Raw genomic sequence first — 21,710 nt, forward strand, 5'->3', positions numbered from 1 at the left:
TGCTATTCCTGTCAGACAGATCCTGTCATTGCACCAAATACAGAAACTAGGAGTAGAACAACTCTTGTTTTTCTCAGATAATACTGAGGAGAAGATGGAAACAGATTAATGGGAATGTGAAGAGGTGCATTGTGAGATGAAGAAGTGGTGACTCAGTACACTGAAACACTGGAATCAGGAGTGCAGAAAAATGCAGAATCTTGTGAAAATTTGACGAAGTATTTCACTGAGCACTCAGATTTGATGAACACTCTCACCTCTCTTGCCCCAGTCCCCTATTTGTCAAATGTGAATAACAGCACTGGCTTACCTAGCAGGTACCATGAAGATAAATTCACTGGTTTTCAAATATGCATATATCCCAGCATTGAGGTGCATAAGTAAATAGTATGCTGAATAAATTTAGAATCCACTGAAAGTAGACTACTTTCTGCATTGAAAGTATCTTAATACTTATCTTTATGTTAAATCATAAATCATACTGCTTTAATATTTGTATCTGTGTTTCTAGGTAATAAATCCAAAGAAAAAAGGAAAAAAGAAAAAGTATGTTAATTCTGGAACAGTAAGTAAATGTATTTTATGTTACTGGATGCTTTTCTCTTGCAACAGAGTGTAGTTGACTTGTAATTTAACAGGATTAGAACAGAACCTTCTGTGAAGGCCACAACAATAAATTAATTACTGTTATACAGCATTTATTTTTTTTATTTGAAGGGTCTGAAAAAATATGTGTCCAAGTGTGCTGTTAAGTTGCCAATGATTTCCAAAATTAGTTATACCAAAATTTCAGTCAAATTCTTGAAATTATTGGACTGAACACTATTAATTTTTATCTGAAACATATCTGCACTTTTAAAAGTCAATTTTCTTTTTAAATTTAATTGCTGAGCTAGCATCAGTAAAAGCTAGTATGCTCATCATGGCTAAACCAGAAAGAGTCAACATTTTTTATTACCAACAGTTTTTTGTAAATTTATGTTGAAAGGTCTGTTAGTATAGTTTGGGATGAGATTTCAATGTCCTTTTTTTCATATTCCATATTCTGTTTTACAAACCATTTGCTAGCCATGCAAATAATTCCATTCATCACTTTCTCAGCTTCCATGTTCTGGCATCCATTATGTTCAAAACATCATTTACAAGAAAATGAAGATAAATTTTGAAGAATTGTATATTGGAAACCTAATCAGATGTAAGATACATTTTTTGAAAACACATACAGCATGTGGGTTTTTTCTACATGAACAGTTCCGCTGAAGTCAGTAGGGCTACTTTCACTCTGAACTGTAGCCTTGAAGGAATGTTTTGTCATTCTCACATTCTTGTATAAGTCTGTTCATCAGTAGGAAAATTTTGTACCTCTGCTTTAAATTGTACAAAATAGGCAGAAGCAGCTTGTCCATGAAGAACTGATTCATTAAATAATTTATTTTTTGCTAACTTATTACTTTTACTACAATTTAGCATGTTAAAATAAAGTTCTATTACGCTAAATTAGTGAGTCAGAAACTTACAAAAAGTTATTATTTTAAATCAATACTTAAAATAAGTGTACTCAAAATTGTAGGGATGAAATCTGGCTTAGGGTACAGAAGAGCAAAAAATGCATTTACATGTTCAATTTTCCTGTTGATTTTGGTTTTAAATATTTTAGCACCTTCACATGTATCTGTTCGCATTTGAAAGAACATATTTTACTTCCTTCTCTACCAGTGTTCTCTACTGTTGGTTTTGTAATTTCTTTTCTTTATCAAGTCCTCTTTGCCCCTGTTTGCCCTTACTTCTATTAGTCCTTTAGGCTTCCCATATGCTTCTCCAAATTGTCACTTTCCAATGTGTTTGCCTGCAGTTTTGTTTTTCTTCTCCCTGTCATTCACCCAAGATATTCTTTATCCCACAGATTTCTAAATTTTCAAACCAGGCACCAAGACCATCATTCTCACTAATAGGAAGTTGGCTTCTGGAAAGCTTTAAGTAAAATGGATATAGGTCATTGACTGCTATCTTGCTGCTGCTTTTAAGGACTATGTACCTATGTACCAATGTAGCCATCTCAATTCATTATTACTTAAGGGGTCATTTTAAATTCAGACAGACAAACTACACACTAAGCAGAAATGTTTCAGAATACATTATTAGTTTCAAACAAAGCAAAGTAGTGAAATTTAAAATCCACTGTGTAAAACTTGGAACATTGGTAGTCATTGTCTGTATGGAAGTAAACACTCTGGCCACTTTGGAAGGTTGTTGTCTGTTAGGGTTTTTTACCTTTTAAAATCAGATTCACTGAAAACATTTGCTTAAACTAATTAGGAACAAGATGACCAGCTGTAATAACAGATGAACCATTAAAATGACTATGTCCAGTGGGAAAATGCATAGAAATTTCAGTCTTATATACAAGACTATGCTACTGATAGTCTGGTAGAACTTTGTTCTGGTCTTCTGGTCTCAACTAGAAGGGTAATTTGATGGTTTTAAATTCTGCAAATCACTAAGAATCACAGAGAACCTGTGACAAAGGAAGTAGGATAGAAGATAGAATTTCTAACTGTAATCTCATTCTGAGTCCAAGTTTACAACATAGGAATATTTTAAGTTTTTATATTTTGCTGTAGCTGGAAGCAAATCAAATTTTGTGACAAACTTCCATCCCCTTTTTATTCATTGTATCATTATCAGTGAATTTGCTTTGAGTAGTTACTTAAGCAGTTTTCACTGACTGCCTGATGCACTTATGTTGTGAGAGAGTTTTGTGTCACTTTGTAAATAAAATGAAAATAATTTGGATTGAATTCTTTGCTTCATAAATGTTGTGCGGTGTATGAAGAAATTAAATGCTGGATCTTTTCCACTTGAGTTTATACTTCTGTGTCTCAAGTGCTGGAAATGCTAGTAACACCTTTGGAAATTTCTTCTCCTTGCATTTTTCATATATTCCACTTTAATTTTTTTAATGTATTTCATATATGTGTATAATTGACTAGATTTTTGTATTCTTGGCTTGCATCAATACTCAATACCACTTTTAATGTGAGATGAGAAATGACACAAATAATTGTAATTGAGTTCTTTAAACAGTGTTGAAGTACTTACAGAATAGATGCATTATCATCTAGCCTCTAATATTTCTGTGTAGATGTAGTGTACAGTGATCAGAAGACATACGTGTAGTAACCAGCCCTGGAATACAGTCTTCCATCCCTTACCTTTTGCTAAAAAAAAAAAAAAAACACAACAAAAAACAATTGTTGTACACTTCCAAATTTGTCTCTTCCCTTGCAAGAACTGCCTATTGAAATGGCTTCTTTTTTTTTTTAATCTTCTATTTTCCCTAATACCGTAGGAAAATACGTGTTAAGGATAGAGCTCCTAAAACATTGTGCTTATGTCTCTACTTGTTCAACTGGGAAGTGACAATTCATGTCTGACTCTCTTTTATTTGCTTTCAGGTAACGTTGCTTTCCTTCCTAATTGAAACAGAAGTTTCATTCCTTGACTATATTAAAGGCGGGTATGTGATTGGCAACAAACCTTTCTTGTTTTCACAATCTCATTGTAATTCACTAATAATTTGTATATGTACTTTGCATATGATGACTCTAAGTAGTATCTGTAAAGAGCTGTATTGTTTCCTCATTTTAGAGGCTGTACTTTCTTACATAAAACCTGCAGATAGTTATTGATGTAAGTTAAGTTATGGAACTTCGCTTATAATGTTGGCATTGGTGTTGGTACTAAAACACTGAGATTGAGTAATGACCTATGATCAGTCAGTGAAAATTGGATTAATCAAAAGGGAATTCTCTCTATACTGTTAAATTAGTAAAATGCTGTTTTATTTCTTCTGATTACACTGACCTTTGGTGTATTTAATATTAGCATTTATTTAGAACCTTTCCCCTTCAAAGGCATTTTTTTCAATACTAATTATGTAAAATCTGTAACATGTTCGATTTCTCTTTTATCGTCATTTTCCCAAAAGGGAAGTAGAGACAGAAGCATCAAATGGCTTACCTTAGAACATGCCTGGAAATGGGACTGAATCTTTTAAATTCCTGGCTCTTAACCTCCCTGCCAGAACACAATTCTCTTCTAGGATAAATGGAAATAATTTGCTGTACACACCTAGGCACTTAATATGGATTTTTGAGGCATACTGTCTGAATATACATGCCACATTTATTTTAGAGCATAGATTACCTGTGAAGAAACAAATTACTTTTTTTGTGCTAGTCTTCAACCAGGCTTCAGCTGAAATAAAAAAGGAGTCTGTGTTATGTTTTGGCAGTCACAATATAGGGCTTTGCCTTTGTTCCCAACAGTGGTAGTCCTACAGATGAGAATGTCCTTAAGGTTTATCCCTAACACATTAATCATTGAAGTTCATTAAGTTAAAGTGACACCCCCAATCATAATGCTTAGCTACAGAGAAACTGTCAGTAAGCTATCTTGACTGCCATTGCATTCAAGGTTTTGAAAAACCGCAGCCTGAGGTTGTACTCTATACTGAACTGACAACTTGTAAAGGGCATGGATCGTTAAGATGTGCTCCAAACTGTTGACCCTAACCCATGGGCTGCTGCAGAGTGTAATTTTTTATTTTCTCAAGGACTAGCAGCCTCTTCAATGTTTCAGTTCTCCAAAACAGTTAAATTTTAAAGTTAGAAAATCCAAATGCACTGCTGTTCAATCTCCATCCAAGAAAATAAATATTTTCACTAAGGGTGAATTCAGTCTGTTATGTATCTCAAAATACTGTGTCTTTTGGCTCATTAAGATTAAACCTGACAAGAATACTTTATGCATAATACTTAAAAATGGGAATGCTTAATTAGGGTTTTTAACATGGATGTAGACGTATTCTCTTTAAAATTCTTATTGAATATCTTTGGAGAAATTTGTGATTTGACTTGCTCATTTGCTCACTCTTTGGTGGCTGAACATATTTTCTCATTTGGATAGAATGCAGAGTCTCTACAACATTTCAGATTTGATCATTTGATATTACAGTGTTGTATGGTATACACAACAGCTTATGGGTGACCTTCAGAGGGAGTCGTATAGGCCCATCATTGAGGCGTGCAAGTAGTGGGACACATTAGTGGAGGGAAGAAAAAGACTTCAAGGTGCCAAGTCCACCACTAAACCATGTCCCTAAGTGCCATATCTACACTTCTTTTAAATGCCTCCAGGGATGGGGACTCAACCACTTCCCTGGGCAGCCTTTTCCAGTGCTTGACAACCCTTTCAGTGCAGAAATTTTTCCTAACATCCAATCTAAACCTCCCCTGGTGCAACTTGAGGCCGTTTCGTCTTGTCCTATCACTTGTTGCCTGGGAGAAGAGGCTGACACCCACCTCACTACAACCTCCTTTCAGGTAGTTGGAGAGAACGATAAGGTCTCCCCTGAGCCTTCTTTTCTCCATACTTATGTTGTATGATATATGAAACAAAATGGTCATTGAAAACATAGGGTGTTTACAGTGCAGGTTTGCCCTAACAGAGTTTGTTCTAGCTTTCCTGGTTCTCTGTAAGACATTAATGACATTCTCTGTGGTCATGAGTCCATAATACAAAGTGACAGTTGCATTAAGAGTGGGATCCAGTTTCCTGAACTATATAGTCATTTAATGCCATTTTAGACTCCCCAAAATTTCCATGGTGTAGCAAGTATCCTGGGGGCTCTAAAATAACATTAGGAACCTGTATTTAGGAAACTGAAATCTAATCTATGTACAGTCATCTATAAATTGTTGAAATCAAGTAAACGGTTTAAGTTCTTGCATGTTTTTCTATAGCGGTATCATTAAATTGTACATACAGATGGAAACAAATTCTAGAGATGTAGTCATCTGTTTTGATCTTATTTTACATCATGATTTTTATAGTTGTCAAATTGGCAGATACTGCAATATGCATACTCTTCTGCTTGGACAAAAATTATAGTCCAGATTACAGTTGATTGTAAATGGGAGAGGGAGTCTTTCTAGTTTACCAGATGGATTTCTGTTATCTGGAGCAGTATACATTTAATACAGGTACACTGCTTTGAGGAATACTCCAGAAACTGATGCTCAGTCATTACCAGTAGTCACATGAAAATTGACTTTGTTCTTTTTGCTATTAGATGTGGGTTTAATATTTTTTCTTTTACTTTTGTTAGTCATTTTCCTTTTTGGTCTTCTTTTAGTGTGCTTTCTCTTGTTTCTGTCTTCAGAATCCATGAAACTCTCTTTCTTCTTACCAATTGGATCAGAATAGCTGATTCAGGAAATGAGTTTACAAATAAGTTTTGCTGTTCTTACACAGAGGAAAAGCTGTTTGAGTTTTTTTTTTCTCAGTGACACATTCTTCAGCATGCTGAAGGATTTCTGTACTTGATGTACCTGACATGTAATGCTTAGAAAAGTCTTGTTTTACTCTTCAAACACTGCACCACACCAGAGCCCTTAAATGTTAAGTACAGGGAGTTTATAGCCCAAAAGCAGTTTTGCCTAGCAGTGCTAATAAGGACTCTAAGCATAAATAGAGAAATGGTATTGTATTAGACTCTTTTGTTATTGTTTTTCCTAACCTGTTCTTATCTGAGGAAGACAACTTTTCTGCATGCTATAGTGATGGTGGTAGAAAACTAGTTGACACGCACTTCGTAGGATCTTTATTCTTACAACTAACTGGTAGTGCAGAAGGACATTGTGTTTAAGAAGCCACAGTGCCTGACATTTGGGTACAGATCAAACAAAATCTGACTTGTCATGCCATTTAAAATTTTCTGGTGAAACTGCATAAAGCAGAACGCAGAAGTATTGGCAGAAATGCTTCTTTTATAAAGCTTAGGCCTCTGAACTTTTCAGAGATTGCAGCAGCTTTCACTGTTTTTTTGTTGAAGTCCATATTGAGGCCACAGCATTTTTAGACATCCTGGGCTGACCATGTTCCAAGGACTCTTCTTGATACTGTGGGCATTGGTAGGCTTTTACCACTTTTCGGGGACAGAGTCCACTCGTAACCTAGCTTAGTTTGTGTTAGCCTTGATCAGTATGATAAAATGATTCCATGTGAATTTTTTTTCATACACATTTTTTCATTAAATAAGTAGTATTTTCTCTGGGCACATCAGGTTATTTGAGCACTAAAACCACTACTGCAAGGCCAGGTGTCAGATTGTTGATGTTTAATCTAAATGTGCATGAGTTAAATCTGCTCAATAACTTTCAAAAAGCTTTAATCTTTGCTAATTTGGTCATTAAGTTCATACTTGCACACACTGAGAGACAGAAATTTGAAGGAAGATGTAAAAAACTCAATCTGAGCAAAAAGTCAATTTTCAAATTCATACAAACTCTTTTTCCTGATAGAGTCTTACTAGCTAAGAGATTATCTCCAGAATGACAGTGTTTTGTCCTGAAGGAAGTTGCAGAACAGAACTTTTTAATTGGATTGTCACTCTGTAAAAGTCTATTAATGATTAATTTTTCTGACAGTGTCTCTGCTAACAACTGATCCATGCACGATAATGGCTTTACTCAGCTACTGCTCCAAATACAGACCTTTATATTCCTGCTTCCTGTTTTACTTTTGTCTTCCAAGAATTACCTTGATATGCTCACTCAAAGTATTGACTATGTTCACATGAAAGAAATCCACTGTCAAAAACTATGATATCCTGTCCAAAGATTTTATGCATAGCATGATTTCCAACATGTTCTGATTGAAGGCAGAGTTTTAGTGTTAAGAAAATGAGCAGATCTGTAAAAGACTACTTCCCTTGTCAAAGTCTTCCATAACTAAGGCTAAAATATGTCCAAGGAAAAATCAACATCACTGTTGAAAATGAATTAATAATGTTTATGGATGTTAATAAACTTATTAATGATTTAGGATTTTTCATAAACAATGCAAAAAGGAAGGATGGAGTAAAGTAACTGTTTTCAGTGTGTTAATAAAATAGTGTTGTGTAGCTTTTGGCTGGAACCTTAGAGTATTTTCAGTGTTTATTTCCTGTATTAGAAAGTCAGTGTCCTACAGTTTGTCCACAAACAACATCACAATCTCTTGTTTATTTTTCCACATAAACAGTAAAACTATTAATAAGATCTGTATTTGCTTTTTCTGCAGAACCCAAATCAATTTCACAGTAGCTATTGATTTCACAGCCTCAAATGGTAAGAATAGAAATAAACATCCTGTGTATGTATGTGCTGTGTTCCGTTTTAAGTGTACATATGTGTGTGTGTGTATGTATCTATATCAGTATTCTGCTTAACTTCATTGTATTATTGATTATCTGTATGCCTGGCACCACCTGGAAACAGGGTTCCATTTTTCTGAGCAACAGACTAGAGGCCAATTCCTGTCCAGAAAAGCAGGGCAAACAAAACAGATAAAAATTGAAGAAGCCACCTATAAAATTGAATAAATAGAAGCAGTTTGCAAATATTTGTGTACTTTGTGATTTTTATTTTTTCTTTCTTATTGCTTGGAGAAAACTGGCTAACTTAGAAGACCCCATTGAGAGGGGCAAAAGAAAGGAGTTTCGGGTGGAGTGAGGCTGAAGTGAGGTGAAGCAGAGATAAGTTTTCATCCTCCTCCAAAGCTGCTTTCAGAATGTCATAATACTTATGTAAATTTCATCCTAAAAGTGTGTATCATATTATAAAATGACACAAATTTACAAGTCTAATCACTTTGTTGCTGCCCTTTCAATGCTGAAAAAGTTTACAGCTACTACTGTTAACCTATTAAAAATGTATTCAGAACGTTGCATTTTTACCTGATACAACCACAATTATGTATATAGGAAATAAGTTCATTTTCTTTTCATGATCCTTTCTTTTCAATTTCCACTTTCTTAGATTTCTGTCTTTTTTAAGAGAGAACATTTTGAAGTGATTCAGTTTTAAAGTAAACTTGATTCTTGCTTCAACAGGTAACCCTTCACAGCCTACTTCACTGCACTACATGAATCCCTATCAGCTGAATGCTTATGGCATGGCACTGAAAGCAGTAGGTGAAATAATTCAGGACTATGATAGTGATAAAATGTTCCCAGCTCTAGGTTTTGGAGCTAGACTGCCTCCAGATGGAAGAGTGTCTCATGAATTTGCACTGGTAAGTAAATAAATATTTATATATTGTTTTAATTTCTTTACTACAACAAAATTTTGGGAGTTAAGGTTGCCGTCTTAAGCAATTACTGGACAAGTAGAGAACAGAGAACGTGCTAATTCTTCTGTATAAAAGACTGTTTCAAAATTTTTCATCATAGTGAATTTACTGAAAGAAATCCAGAGTCAAGAAGTCCCTGTAGGCCAAAAATAGTAATAAAGAAAAGTAATCATCTTTAACCTCAGCTGTAGCAGCATGAGAAACAGATGCTTGAAAGACTTCAGACTGAAGCTAATCTATTTTAAGAAGCAAGTGATCGTGATCCAAGATAATCTCTCATTATTATTGTTATAGTTCTCTCTCATTTTCTGGGATCTTTAATAGGCTGCTAGTTTAGAGGCATAGAGATAACTAAGTGGACTTTAAGCTGAAATTACGAACAAATCTGAGACTGGTCCATGTGCCAGTTAAATGACAAACCTAAAATCTAATGGGATTTGCCAGAAAGGTTGATGTGTTATAAATGCTTGTGATTAGTGTGGATGTTTATCTACTTGCTTATTTTCAGTTTTTTGTTCTTCTCTGAGTAGGATAGAGTTGTCAGAATTACAGCAAACATAGGTATATCAGGTGAGTTTTAATTAGATAGCAGCAAAGACATGGCAGAATGCTGGTGATTGTAGATGTGTATTTCTTCTGTTAGCCTGTGCTAGAAAACAATGCCACATGTCTTATCTCAAGGAAAGGTTTTCCACATGGATAGTAATTTAAAACAGATATTAATTTGAATCACAGACTTTCTTTGGACTTTCATGTGGCAAGTTCAAATATATTGATACATATATTCTTAAGGCCTTTAAAACAGCAGACTTATTCCTGGCTAGTTTCAGTTTTAAAAGCTGTTTCTAAAACTAATTCAGTTAATTCATGAGGCATTGTGGTGCTTTTACAGAGGAAGGAACTGGAACCAGTTCCAGTGATCCAGACTGCATATAACATGAGGCTCCTAGAACCTCCTTCCCTAGGCAGTTAACACTCACAACCAGCCATGGCACTTACATTGGGCATTTGTAGTAAACTCTTTGAATAGATCCTAGAATGCTTGGGTCTTTGCCGTTTAAAAATGTACACTGGGTAGCATTCACTAACCTACATCATTTTTTCTTCATAATTACTTTGAGTGATTAATCATCTCTTGCTTTCATTAGAATGGAAACCCTCAAAATCCATACTGCCATGGAATTGATGGTGTAATGGAGGCATATTACAGGAGTCTAAAATCTGTACAGCTTTATGGACCAACAAACTTTGCCCCTGTAATTAATCATGTAGCCAGGTAAGCATCATAACAGGTACTTTGCAGAAACTTGTTATTGTCAGTATAACTATCACATATAAAAGGCTAACAGTTACATGATGCTAAACATTGAAAAAGATATTTACAGCTGTTCTGTTTATTCAGTCTAACGTGATTATCTTGTACCTTTGAGTAGGTTTGAAGACCATATGCTAGTATTACACAGAATTTCATCGCTGATTAAAAATAAATACAAGTGATCCAGTTGATCCACCTTGTGTTAAAATCTTAGGAGAAATCATAATGAAAAAAATTTTTGTGAGATCACTCTGCCATTTTCCTTTTATGTCCTTTGGAGCACAGAATTTTTGCTTCCCAGAAAAGACAGAAGTCTATCAGAAAATTTATAAAATGCAATTTTTTTTTTTTACATATGTGGTTCCTCTAATCTCAAAATGTCCAAAATATCAACAAAATTTTCCAAGGCTCTCTGTGGCAACAATTCCCAGCTGGTAGTGGTACTGTTAAGGCAATAGTGCAGCAGCTACCACTGGGGAGCCATCATGCTATGTTATGCAACACCTCATCTACCTTCTCAAAGTAAAACCCTTCTTGTGTTTGCAGAAGTTTCTTAAGAAGGATAATGTTGCCTTATTTTGGCATACAAGATCGTGACTTACAGTGTACCTCCATGTGTTGGTATAGGAAAAGTGATATGGCTCAGATAATTTAGCTGAGTAACTACCTGAACAGATTTTATTTTCTTTATAGATACAGAGGAAGAACTAATGTTTATAAAATAAAGCAGTAGGGAAGTTTAAATCATTGTATTGTTAATGTTTTATTTATGAGCTTGCAAAATAGTTAATTGTTGTAGCAAGAAATATTTATTTACTATCTGTTCTTGCTGTTGTTAGTTCTACAGCCCAATGAAAAATAATTTGCAAATTCTATAGTGCGAAGAATTTTCTGGGCACTGCAGCATGGCTAGATAGCTGAATTCAGTTATTTATCATGAAGATTAGTTGTTCCGTCTTCAGATCATACCATTCAAATTATATACGTGTATATTCCATTGCTTGTCTTTAGCAACTAGCTGTCTCCTTTTAATCTTCCCTTTGACAGGATCTTTGCAGTACCAGTTTTCAGACTGTGAGGAAATACACCAATCCTTCTGACAGCTGAGTTCCATACAAGTGGCATTCAGTGTCTGCGTTAGCCATGTTAACTGGAAATCTAACCCATTGACTTCTCTGGCTTTTTCTTCTTTAGAACTTGTCATATCAGTTGAGCTGGCTGGTTCAGAATTTGGCGCCTAACCTCAAGCCTCCTGTTCATTCAAAAAATTTAAATTCTTGATCTAGTACTATCAAAGCATTGGCATAAATTGAGTTCCTTTTCTCACCAGTTGTATCTCAGGAATATTTGTCAACTTTTGCAGAATTACAGAAGCCTGTCACCACCATTTGTAGCTCTTCCACTGAACTTTTGTCTAAATACCAAGTTGTTGCCAACTTTGGGAACTCCTTCTGGTAGCAAATCACGCTACATTATAGTGGAAAAGCTAAGTATCTTCATGAGGATTTCTACTGCGTGATCATCCTTAATACAATCCATGTACCAGTCCAGCTCTCAGTAACATTATTTTCCTTCAAGGTTCAGTTTCTTGGCTATTCTATTGACTCTCATACACATGGTACTAGAAATGTTGATCTAGCCTGCAGTTACTCTTTGAATCTACCTTCAGTCTCAAAGAAATTTCTTCTTCCCACATCCCTCCTACTTAAAAATATGCCTCTGATGAAATCTCTGGAAACAATGTCAGATATTACTATCCTGTTGTGATCTCGGAACTCTTCAGAAGCTCTTCAAGCAGATAATGAGTTTATTATCCATCCCCAGCTAGGGAGTTATCTAAACTACACCAGCTTCAACCTACTGTCTTCTGTCATCTCCCCTCCTCATATAAGATCTTTCTTGCAAAAGACTTCAGAATGTTTTATTCTGTGGAAAATTTGAAATAACCAAATTTCTGTTCCATTTCTTCAGTGTAGGTACGTAGACAGTATTAAGTGCTCAGAAAGGGTAATGAATTTCTATTTTACTCTAATCATCCCTTGTCACTGCAGTCATCATTGAAAAGATTATAAGCATTGTGGAAAAATGAGATAAAAGAAGTCTCTGCATGGTAGTGAAAATGTATTCTACAGTAGGTCTTGCTAATCTAGATATTTAACTGTCAGTCCCTACTGCCAGAATGAAAATAGATGATGTTCAACAGGTTCATTGTCCGTGTGGCTTTTCTACCTGTCTGTATCTTGGGGAGGGGGAGGGAGGAATGTGATGGCTTACTGTGAGTTGTAGATTCCATTTCACACACATTCCTCCAAACTCTTGTAAATGTTGTGGTTACAGCATCTTATTTATTGGGAGCACTCGCTTGCAAATGCACTGTGTAACATCAGAGTTAGAATTTCCTAAGCATATGCAATCATCATGAGCATCATTAGAGCATATCTTGTTCAGTGACACAGGCCTTTCATGTTCAGCAGCCAATAAGATAGTGAGTTCTTTGACAGTCATATTCTGTACTTGGACGTATATTCCACAGTATTCATATGGAAACTAATTTTTTTTTTTTTGTACTGATCTCCATACTACTCATTGCTACTTTTATTACAAGGTTCTACTATTTGACTCCTTCACAGCACCAAGAGCCTTCATGAAAGTAGGAACTATACTGGCTGCTGTCAAGTGAAGTAGCAAGTGGAGCAACCTGCTACATGCAAAAAAAGTTCTTCACTAACTATATAAGACACTTTGACCCTTGGGAGTTGAAGATAAATGAACTGAAGTCATAGTTTCTGGTATGCAGGCCATAGAGTTCAGTGGGGCTGCTATGGACTCACTGTCTATCAGGACTTTCCAAATCTTCAAAAGCTGCTCATTTTCAAAGAGCGGTTGCTTCTTGTGTCCTTTGGCTGAGGTGGGAATGAAATGGCACTGGATGTGTTTTGTCTTGTATTCGTGTGCAGCACAGGGAGAATCTTGAGTCTTGAAAGGACATCTAGGGGTGGTACAGAGATGAATATCTAAGACAGGGTTGCAGGGTGCATGTTCAGCCATTGTACAAATGTGCACATGAATGTGAACTGTATGTCTGCAAGCATGGTCAACAGTAAGTAACCTGTTTTTGTAAGACAAAAAGAAAAAAAAAATTATGGAATGTGCTGATTCCTGATAAATTTTGTTTGTTCTATAAAACCAACCATTCAATATTAATGTATGCCCTTCATACCAAACTATGTTCCCCAGGTGTAATAACTATTAAATAACTTAGAGTTTCTAACAACTCATGATTCTATAAAGGACATTCTGTCCATGCTCCTCTTGGTAGTGATACAGTTCCTATTTTTCACTGATTCAACACATGCAGATTATCAGTATCAATATTGTATGAGTTATGTTTTCCTAATGTTCTCGTTTTAAAGTAGAATGTCTATCTTAATTATGAATGTCTTTAATGTCTATCTTAATTATGAATGTCTTTACTTTTGAAACCCACTGCATCATGTTTCTTTATTTTTCTTAGTCCTTAGTAGTCAAATTTTAAAAATACAGCTTCTTTTCATATTAGTTCCTTTGTAAAAAGGGGGTTTTTACTATTATAATGTTGTTTTTTCTTCCCTTAGATATGCTGCTTCAGTAAAAGATGGCTCCCAGTATTTTGTTCTTCTCATTATTACAGATGGTGTTATTTCTGATATGGCTCAGACAAAAGAATCCATAGTGAATGTAAGTTTTGCTTTTGTCCCTGGGAAATGTCAGATGAAAGTACACACAGAAACAACTTCCAGGCAGGGTTTGAAAAGATCTATACCAATAGTTTTGAACGTAGCACAGTGGATCTAGTTAATAGTGAGGTGGTGGGTGAAAAGCCTACATTAAAATAATTAAACATCATGTCAAAATGAGTAGTGTAGAATTAGGTGGCATATTTTTGAGGCCCATTTTCACTACCTCCTGTAGAGATTCAATGCCATTCCAGTTTGTAGGGTGCGCATGAAAATATTACTGAAATGTTCTCTCTTCACTGGAGAACAAGATGCCCCCAGGTTCTAGCCAGCAGCACGTAGACAGAGTCTGTGTGTTAATAAGGACCTGGTACCAGCCCACCTGGTAAGTTTTTACACTCAAAGCTATAACTGTGTTTGAAGGTACCAGTTTACTTCCTCTCCTCTTCCAGCTTCCAATATTAAAGTAGGATAAACTGACTCTCTTTTAAAGGAGATAAACAAGCTTTTAGCTTGGAAGTTCATTCTCTAGTCTAGCCTAGAAGTTCAGAATATAACTTCTTTTAGATGAGCTTCTTTTAGGTGGCAAAAAGGCTCCATGGAGAAAAAAAGAGCAGCTCTTGATTTAACTCACCCCTCAATTTGAAGTCCGTAAGAGACCAGCAAGTCCAGTTGGCTGATACCTTGTAACATTAAGTAATTTGCCGCTAAGACATACAGAAAAACCTTGTTTCCAGTGATAGTTCATTTTTAGGAATAATAGCTGTTAGTCTGCAACTACCTGGAAATACAGCAGATGTGGTGTTATCTTGGAATGAGTGGAAGTTTGGGAATATTTGCTGTCTTTTCTTTTTATGAAGATGCATTCATTTTTCTGTATACTTCTTGAAGTGTGAGCACAGTATACCATGACAGAACTAGTTAAATGCTTAATAATATCCAAAATAATAAAAAGGGCAGTGGTGTTCAATGCAACTTGATATGTGTAAAACTCAGGAAGAATGTATTTCATTTTTTAACACTGATTATGCTCTTAGGCATCTTTCTCATTACAGCATATATGTCAAACGCATTCTGTTTTACCAAACTGTCTAAAGGTTATGCTGTCATTCAGGAAATGCCAACACTTAAGTTTATATGCAAAAGTTTAACTCTTTGTCTTGATGCTGTCCTTGCCACTTACTCTTTCATATACATTGTATCACATAATACTGTGTCTGTGTGAGTAGGAATGTCTTTAAAGGGTGTTTTCTTTACAATCAAGCAATAAGATTCTAGAAAACACCTGAAAAACAGAAGATGTTCTGTTCTAAGAAATGCTTTCATGTCTCAAAAATATTCTATACTTACTATTATTGACTTATGCAGTGCACTGTAATTCAGTTACAGTTACACTCTATTTATGGCCCTTAATCACAGAATCACAGACTGGTTGAGGTTGGAAGGGACCTCTGGAGGTCATCTGGTCCAACCCCCCTGCTCAAGCAGGGCCACCTAGAGCTGGTTGCCCAGGACCATGGCCAGGCAGCCTTTACTATTATCTTCAGTAGCATATTAGTATTTAACTAACAAGGGATTATTAAATTGTTTTTACTCTGCTACAAAATTTTAGCTGGAAGAGTGACTGTGTAGTAATACCTTGTGATGAATTTGCAGTCAATGTATAGTATATAGTGTATAATGTAGTGATGTAGAACATTAAATAGTGATTTATAGAATGGCGTATTTTCATTGTTTTAAATAGCATGTTTACAGTAATGAACTGTAAATCTGCTTAAAGAAAGTTGGGTTTATATGTAGTATTATGACAGATGACGAATGGGAAATGGTGATGATGTATCTAAAATCAGAATATCTTACAAATTAGGGAGAAAAACACTTTTTATATTCCAAAAGAAAAATATGACAATATGTTCTAAACCCACTTGACTTCAGACTTTAGTGAAGCAGAGTTTAATTTAGCAGAAAGCATACATATATTATTTTTGGCCAGTGTATACTCCTGTTTAAAATGACTGTAAACATTTCACAGTTCATCAGAATATCTCAATAAGGAACAGTTGTCAACCCTGACATTTGGTAGATGGTTTTTTTTAGTTGTTACCTTCCTCAACAGAGGCAGTTTCAGATTATTTCTGTAAATTAGCAGATATCTGGTGCTACTATCAGGGCAGGAGAATCAAATATTTATGATACTGTCTTCATAATTTTGAAGGTTTTACAGAGAGTTTATTCAGGGAAAGCCAGATATCATCTTTGCCTTGTTTCATTGAATGAAAAAGATTACATAAAATTTAAAATCTTACCATAAGCCAGTTCAATATCTTGTTTACTTTGTGGCACAGATGACTGACTTGAATAAAATTTCATTCATGGACAAAATACAAGATACATATCCCTCAAATAGGTGATTTATTCTCTTTAGAAAAATTGGCATAAGATCTATGTAAAAAATAGTGTCACATAGTTCCAAGCAGCCGTGTAATATCAAGTGTCCTAGTTTCAGCTGGGATAGAGTTAACTGTCTTCCTAGTAGCTGGTACGGTGCTATGTTTTGAGTTCAGTATGTGAAGAATGTTGATAACACTGATGTTTTCAGTGGCAAAGTACATTTAAATAAATGTCAGACTGTCATTAGGTATATATTTGCAATTATTGTCAGTTTACAAAAACTTCTAAGATAAATTTGTTGTCTTAGTTGTCATATTGGTATTAAATCCTAACACAGTTTGTTGTGTTTAATTACGTTCCTATATGATTCAGAGACTTTATAAGGAAAAAATAAATTAAAATAATCATCTGCCTTTCTATCTGCATCCAAGATATTTTGTACCACTTAAGCAGGTAGTTTACACCACTCAACTTTTTAGGTGGAAAAAAAAAAAATTTTTCTTTAAAACATAGCTTCTGCATGTTTTTTATTCAGATTGTCCGCAGATCTCACATATTATTGGCAGAGGTTATATAATGTGTTAAAGCTCTTTTTCTTCTTCTTTTGAAGGCTTCAAAGCTTCCAATGTCAATAATTATAGTGGGGGTAGGACCAGCAGAATTTGATGGTAAGTATTCTGGTGTTTTTCCTAGAATTTGTTATATTTGTTTACATTTTAGTAGTGTGTGGTTTTTCAAACAAATACTGTTATTTAAAAGAGCATAATATGGAACAAGCAGTAAGCGCTGCTGACGTTTCCAGCTGGATTGATTGATAACTCAGTATGATTACAAGCTACCATGTGGAGCTGTGTAGCCCCTCAGGCTCTCTGTTCAAGTCACAGAATCATATGGGGGCTCAGTATTTACAGAGCTCCAGAAGATGAGTGGGGAAAAAAAAAAAAACAAACCCACAGTAAAGTACATATACTCAAGTAATGTTGAATTTCTTCAACACAGATATTTAGTTGCCTTGTGAAGTGTCAGTTGACTGGAAATATTGATCATCTGTTCTTACTGCAGTAATAAAATACTGAGAAAAATAAAGACATTTGAGGAGGTGATCTGGGTTAACCTTGGTTTCACTAGATAACAGGAGTGAGCCTTACTGTGTAGCAGCATTGAGAGAATGTTACAGCAGGAGAGAAATTACCAGGATTATTTGCATATTCTTTCATGTGATATTCCAGAACACCATTCTCCATTGCAGTAACTAAGCTGCTTCTGTTATTTGGACTAATTTAAGTGCCATCGTGTATATCACTGCACTATGAAGTGTAGACATTCCCTGTATATCTATTCCTCCTACATCCTTCCTTTTAATTCTGGTACTTCTGGTTAGACAGTATGCCTTCTTTTCTACGTGAAATATCCTTAGTACTACCACAGATGTATAATGTAAATATCACTAATGACTGTACATGTTAATTCTTGTACAAATATTCTAAGAGTATGAAAATGAGGAAAAAATAACACACACAAAAATTTATTGGAGGTTGACTTTTGTATGCTTTTTGACAAGTGGTATATTAGTGATAATTTTAAGTATCTTATTCCTTGAAGAGATTGTCCAGGTGGACTCTTACGCTTCAGATGATTGTATGCCACAAGCAATGAGAAAAGGCAGTTTATCTTAATAAATGCATGTGAGGGAGATTTGCAAACTTCATTTTTACCCCTGATAATCCCCACTTCAGTTGTATGTTACTTACTTTTCTCTCAATCCTCCTTTGCCTTTTCCCTTTCTCCCTGTTTGTCCAGTCCTTGGGTTTGCCCAGGCTCCCCTTAGCTCAGTCAGGACATGCAGATTCAGTCTTTTTTTTTACTTCTGGAGCTTGTCTTTGCAGAGGTTTTGGGGTGTCATCCCTGTTGCTTTTCTTAAGGCAGGATTCTGTTTGTACTGCAGGATGTAGTTTCCATCTTTGGACCCACACTCCTTGAGTATACTGCCTCAGTGAAATTCACCCATTAGATATGTGCCAAATCTGTAGTTCCTTAATGCCCAAGAGGGCAGAGAAATGACTTTTACATCTGCAGAAATTCCTTCTGGAAAAAAGAACAGACTCCATGTCTGATGTGGACACTGAAGAATTGTGTGTAGGAGGGTGTATGTTCCAGGCACACTGTCTTACAATTCAAATGCCAGTCAAGCCTCAGCTCTGCTGTAGAGAGACTAAGTTACTCCTCTGCAGGTATCACTGCCCCATAGATCTCCCAGCCCCTGGGGGCTACCAGAGGGGTTCTTAAAAGTCCGGAGCTCAGATAGGTGGCACATACGTTTGGCAGAACTTTACTTATGGATGTGAGGATGACCGTAACAGGTCAGATCAGGGGTCCGTTTTGCCCAGTGTTCTGTATCTGACATGGTAATGGGTGGTTATCTAGAGAATGACAAGAATAGAATAAGGAAATATGATACTTCCCTGAATACTGTTTGTAGATTTGAATTTCCTGAGCAGGATGTGCTTTGTGTCTATTTTGGAAATTTTCAGTGGATCTCTCCTTCAAATACTTGTTCAGTCTCCTGGTTTGAACACATGTACATTTTTTGCATCAACAGCATCATCTGGCAACGTGCTCTACAGACCTACTAATTTTTTCTTTGAACAAACATGCTCTTTTGTTTGGCTTGAACTTGGCTCCCGATAGCAACATTGATGCTTTCTAGTTCTTGCACTGGAAGAACGAGATTTTGAAATGCTGGGTTCAGTGAACTCAGCCCAGTGTGTAAACCCCTGAGAAGCTCAGTGATGCAGGGCTTTGATTTTCATAGTGTATGCTGAAAGAAGGATTGCACATCCAACAGCTGAGCAATAATCTGTGATCCCAAGTCCATCCATTTCAACACTGACCAGAGAGCAGGTATACCTTTCTACCTAGAATGGCTTCTGGGTATCTGGACAATTTTAGAGTTTTCTTGGATCCTGCTTAGAAAGATACAAGAAGAGTTACCCAATAAATTTAATAAATATTTTTTAAGAACTCCTCATTCCTATGCATTAACAGTCATTACTTTTCCAGTATGAATGTGAGTTATTACCTCTTTGTGCTGTATCCTATGATATCTTCTGCAAGAAGAATTGCTGAAGATGAATTCATTTTCCACCTATGAAAGTATGAATATAGCCTTACCAAAACAGATATACTTGCTGGTTTAAGAGCTGGAAGGATAAAGACCTTATTGTGGTCTGTTTTGTTCTGAAGATTGCAAGGCAAAAAGTATGTATCGTCAGCATGAAAAAGTGCTAGATAACTATAAAGCATGATGTATTTTATGGCACAGATGATCTTAAAGAGTTACCTAAGTAACAACTCTTGGGTTTGTTGCCCTAAAGTGTAAAATGACTGAAGTTTTTCTCAGTAAGTTTGTTTTTGTTGTGTAGTTGAACTCATAAATAAATTCATTTTGTTTCTTTTTTTTTTTTTTAAGCCATGGAAGAACTGGATGGTGATGTAGTGAGGATTTCTTCAAGAGGAAAGTTTGCAGAAAGAGACATTGTGCAGGTGGGAGAGAAAATTTACTCTAATAGTTAGATTTTACTGATGCTGTTTGTTTTGAATTCTTGTTTCTATCTGTATTCCTACCTTTCATTTTACCTTAGCCCTGACTTACTTTATCTTGAGGTGTTCATAACAAGCTCAGAAACTCTCTGTGATACCTATAAGCCTTTATATAACACATTGTAGTGGATCTGCATTCATTAGGAAATGACCCCTAACTGGCAGCACACTGATATAAAGTCCTAGGTTTATACAACCATGGGAGAAGAGTTAGTTGCCTCTGTACTGCAATCTCACTATGATTCCATAACGAAAAACTGCAACTTTTGTGGAAGTTGGCAATACCTAGACTTCTAACATGTGCATTTGAAATGCCTAGGGTATCTTTCCTTGCCTCTAACTGCCAGTCCAGAAGACCATGAGGATCATCTAGTTCCTATGTTGTGTCTGCCACATACAACCATGCAGATGTCTCATGCTTTAAGGAGCCTCAGATGATGGCTGGAACAGGTTGCCCAGAGAGGTGGTAGATGCCCCGTCCCTGGAAACGTTCAAGGTCAGGTTGGATGGGGCTCTGGGCAACCTGATCTAGTTGAAGATGCCCCTGCTTATTGCAGAGGGCTTGGACTAGATGACCTTTAAAGGTCCCTTCCAACCCAAACTATTCTATGATTCTGTGGTCTGTGTTTACGTGACTGAACCAAGCCCTAAGAGTGCTACTCTCATCTGCATTCCATTTCTCTGCCAAAGTCCTCTGGTTCTGTTCCTGCTCCCTACAGTCAGTCAGTCAGCCCAGTAGCTGTCATTCAATCCTATGCAACCACTGGCAGGGTGGTATAGCAGCTTTGCATGCACATACACACCCACCATAATCCCCCTTCCCCTCAGAGCTGCAGGTTTCTACAATTCCACAGGTTGTCCAAACTATATATTTCATCCATGCACCAGGCACCCCATCTTGCCTCCTGATTACCTACCCCCCTGGACAGACTTTATTTCATAATTATTTTCTTGATCAAATAAAATTAACTAGCTATGCATTTTTTATTTTCTTTTCTACTTTAGAAAGAATGATATGTCTAAAACTAAATCTTCTGTGGACGGCGTATTTTCTGGAAGTGTCTGAATACATTTATGAAATAGAGTATTTCCGTTGGAAGGGACCTACAACAGACATCTAGTCCAACTGCCTGACCACTTCAGGGCTGACCAAAAGTTAAAGCATGTTATTAAGGGCATTGTCCAAATGCCTCTTAAACCCTGACAGGCATCCTTAGGTTCAAACCTTACCTTTGATCTGCCATTTCTTCTTCTCCCTTTATTCCTCCTATTTGTCAAAATTCATAGTCTTTACTTGTTTTTCCTCTTGCTTATTTTCACTTATTTCTCTCCAAGCCAGGTTGGATTTTTATATTATTGTTGGTTAGTAGAATATATATATATAAAAAAATAACTGAGCTATATGAATAGCTCATATTGCAGGTGGTAATGTTTTAATAAAAATTAAGGTCAGATTGCAGCTGATGAACTTTGGAATGTGTATATTTGTTTTCATTTATGTATGTAGGAACTGA

General features: G+C 36.0%; 1 protein-coding gene across 2 annotated transcripts in view; it reads left to right on the plus strand.

The window, feature by feature from the left end:
- Positions 1–21,710, plus strand: part of CPNE8 (copine 8) — a 109,278-nt gene that overhangs the window by 81,223 nt on the left and 6,345 nt on the right. For both annotated transcript variants that reach the window (XM_030015655.1, XM_030015657.1), the window contains 8 exons: positions 512–565; positions 3,456–3,517; positions 8,125–8,171; positions 8,936–9,117; positions 10,323–10,450; positions 14,104–14,206; positions 17,207–17,264; positions 20,066–20,139. In XM_030015655.1, the coding sequence (XP_029871515.1) occupies positions 512–565; positions 3,456–3,517; positions 8,125–8,171; positions 8,936–9,117; positions 10,323–10,450; positions 14,104–14,206; positions 17,207–17,264; positions 20,066–20,139 (708 nt within the window). The remainder of the gene's footprint in view (positions 1–511; positions 566–3,455; positions 3,518–8,124; positions 8,172–8,935; positions 9,118–10,322; positions 10,451–14,103; positions 14,207–17,206; positions 17,265–20,065; positions 20,140–21,710) is intronic.

The sequence above is a fragment of the Aquila chrysaetos genome, chromosome 5, assembly GCF_900496995.4.
Source record: "Aquila chrysaetos chrysaetos chromosome 5, bAquChr1.4, whole genome shotgun sequence".
Taxonomy (NCBI): Eukaryota; Metazoa; Chordata; class Aves; order Accipitriformes; family Accipitridae; genus Aquila; species Aquila chrysaetos.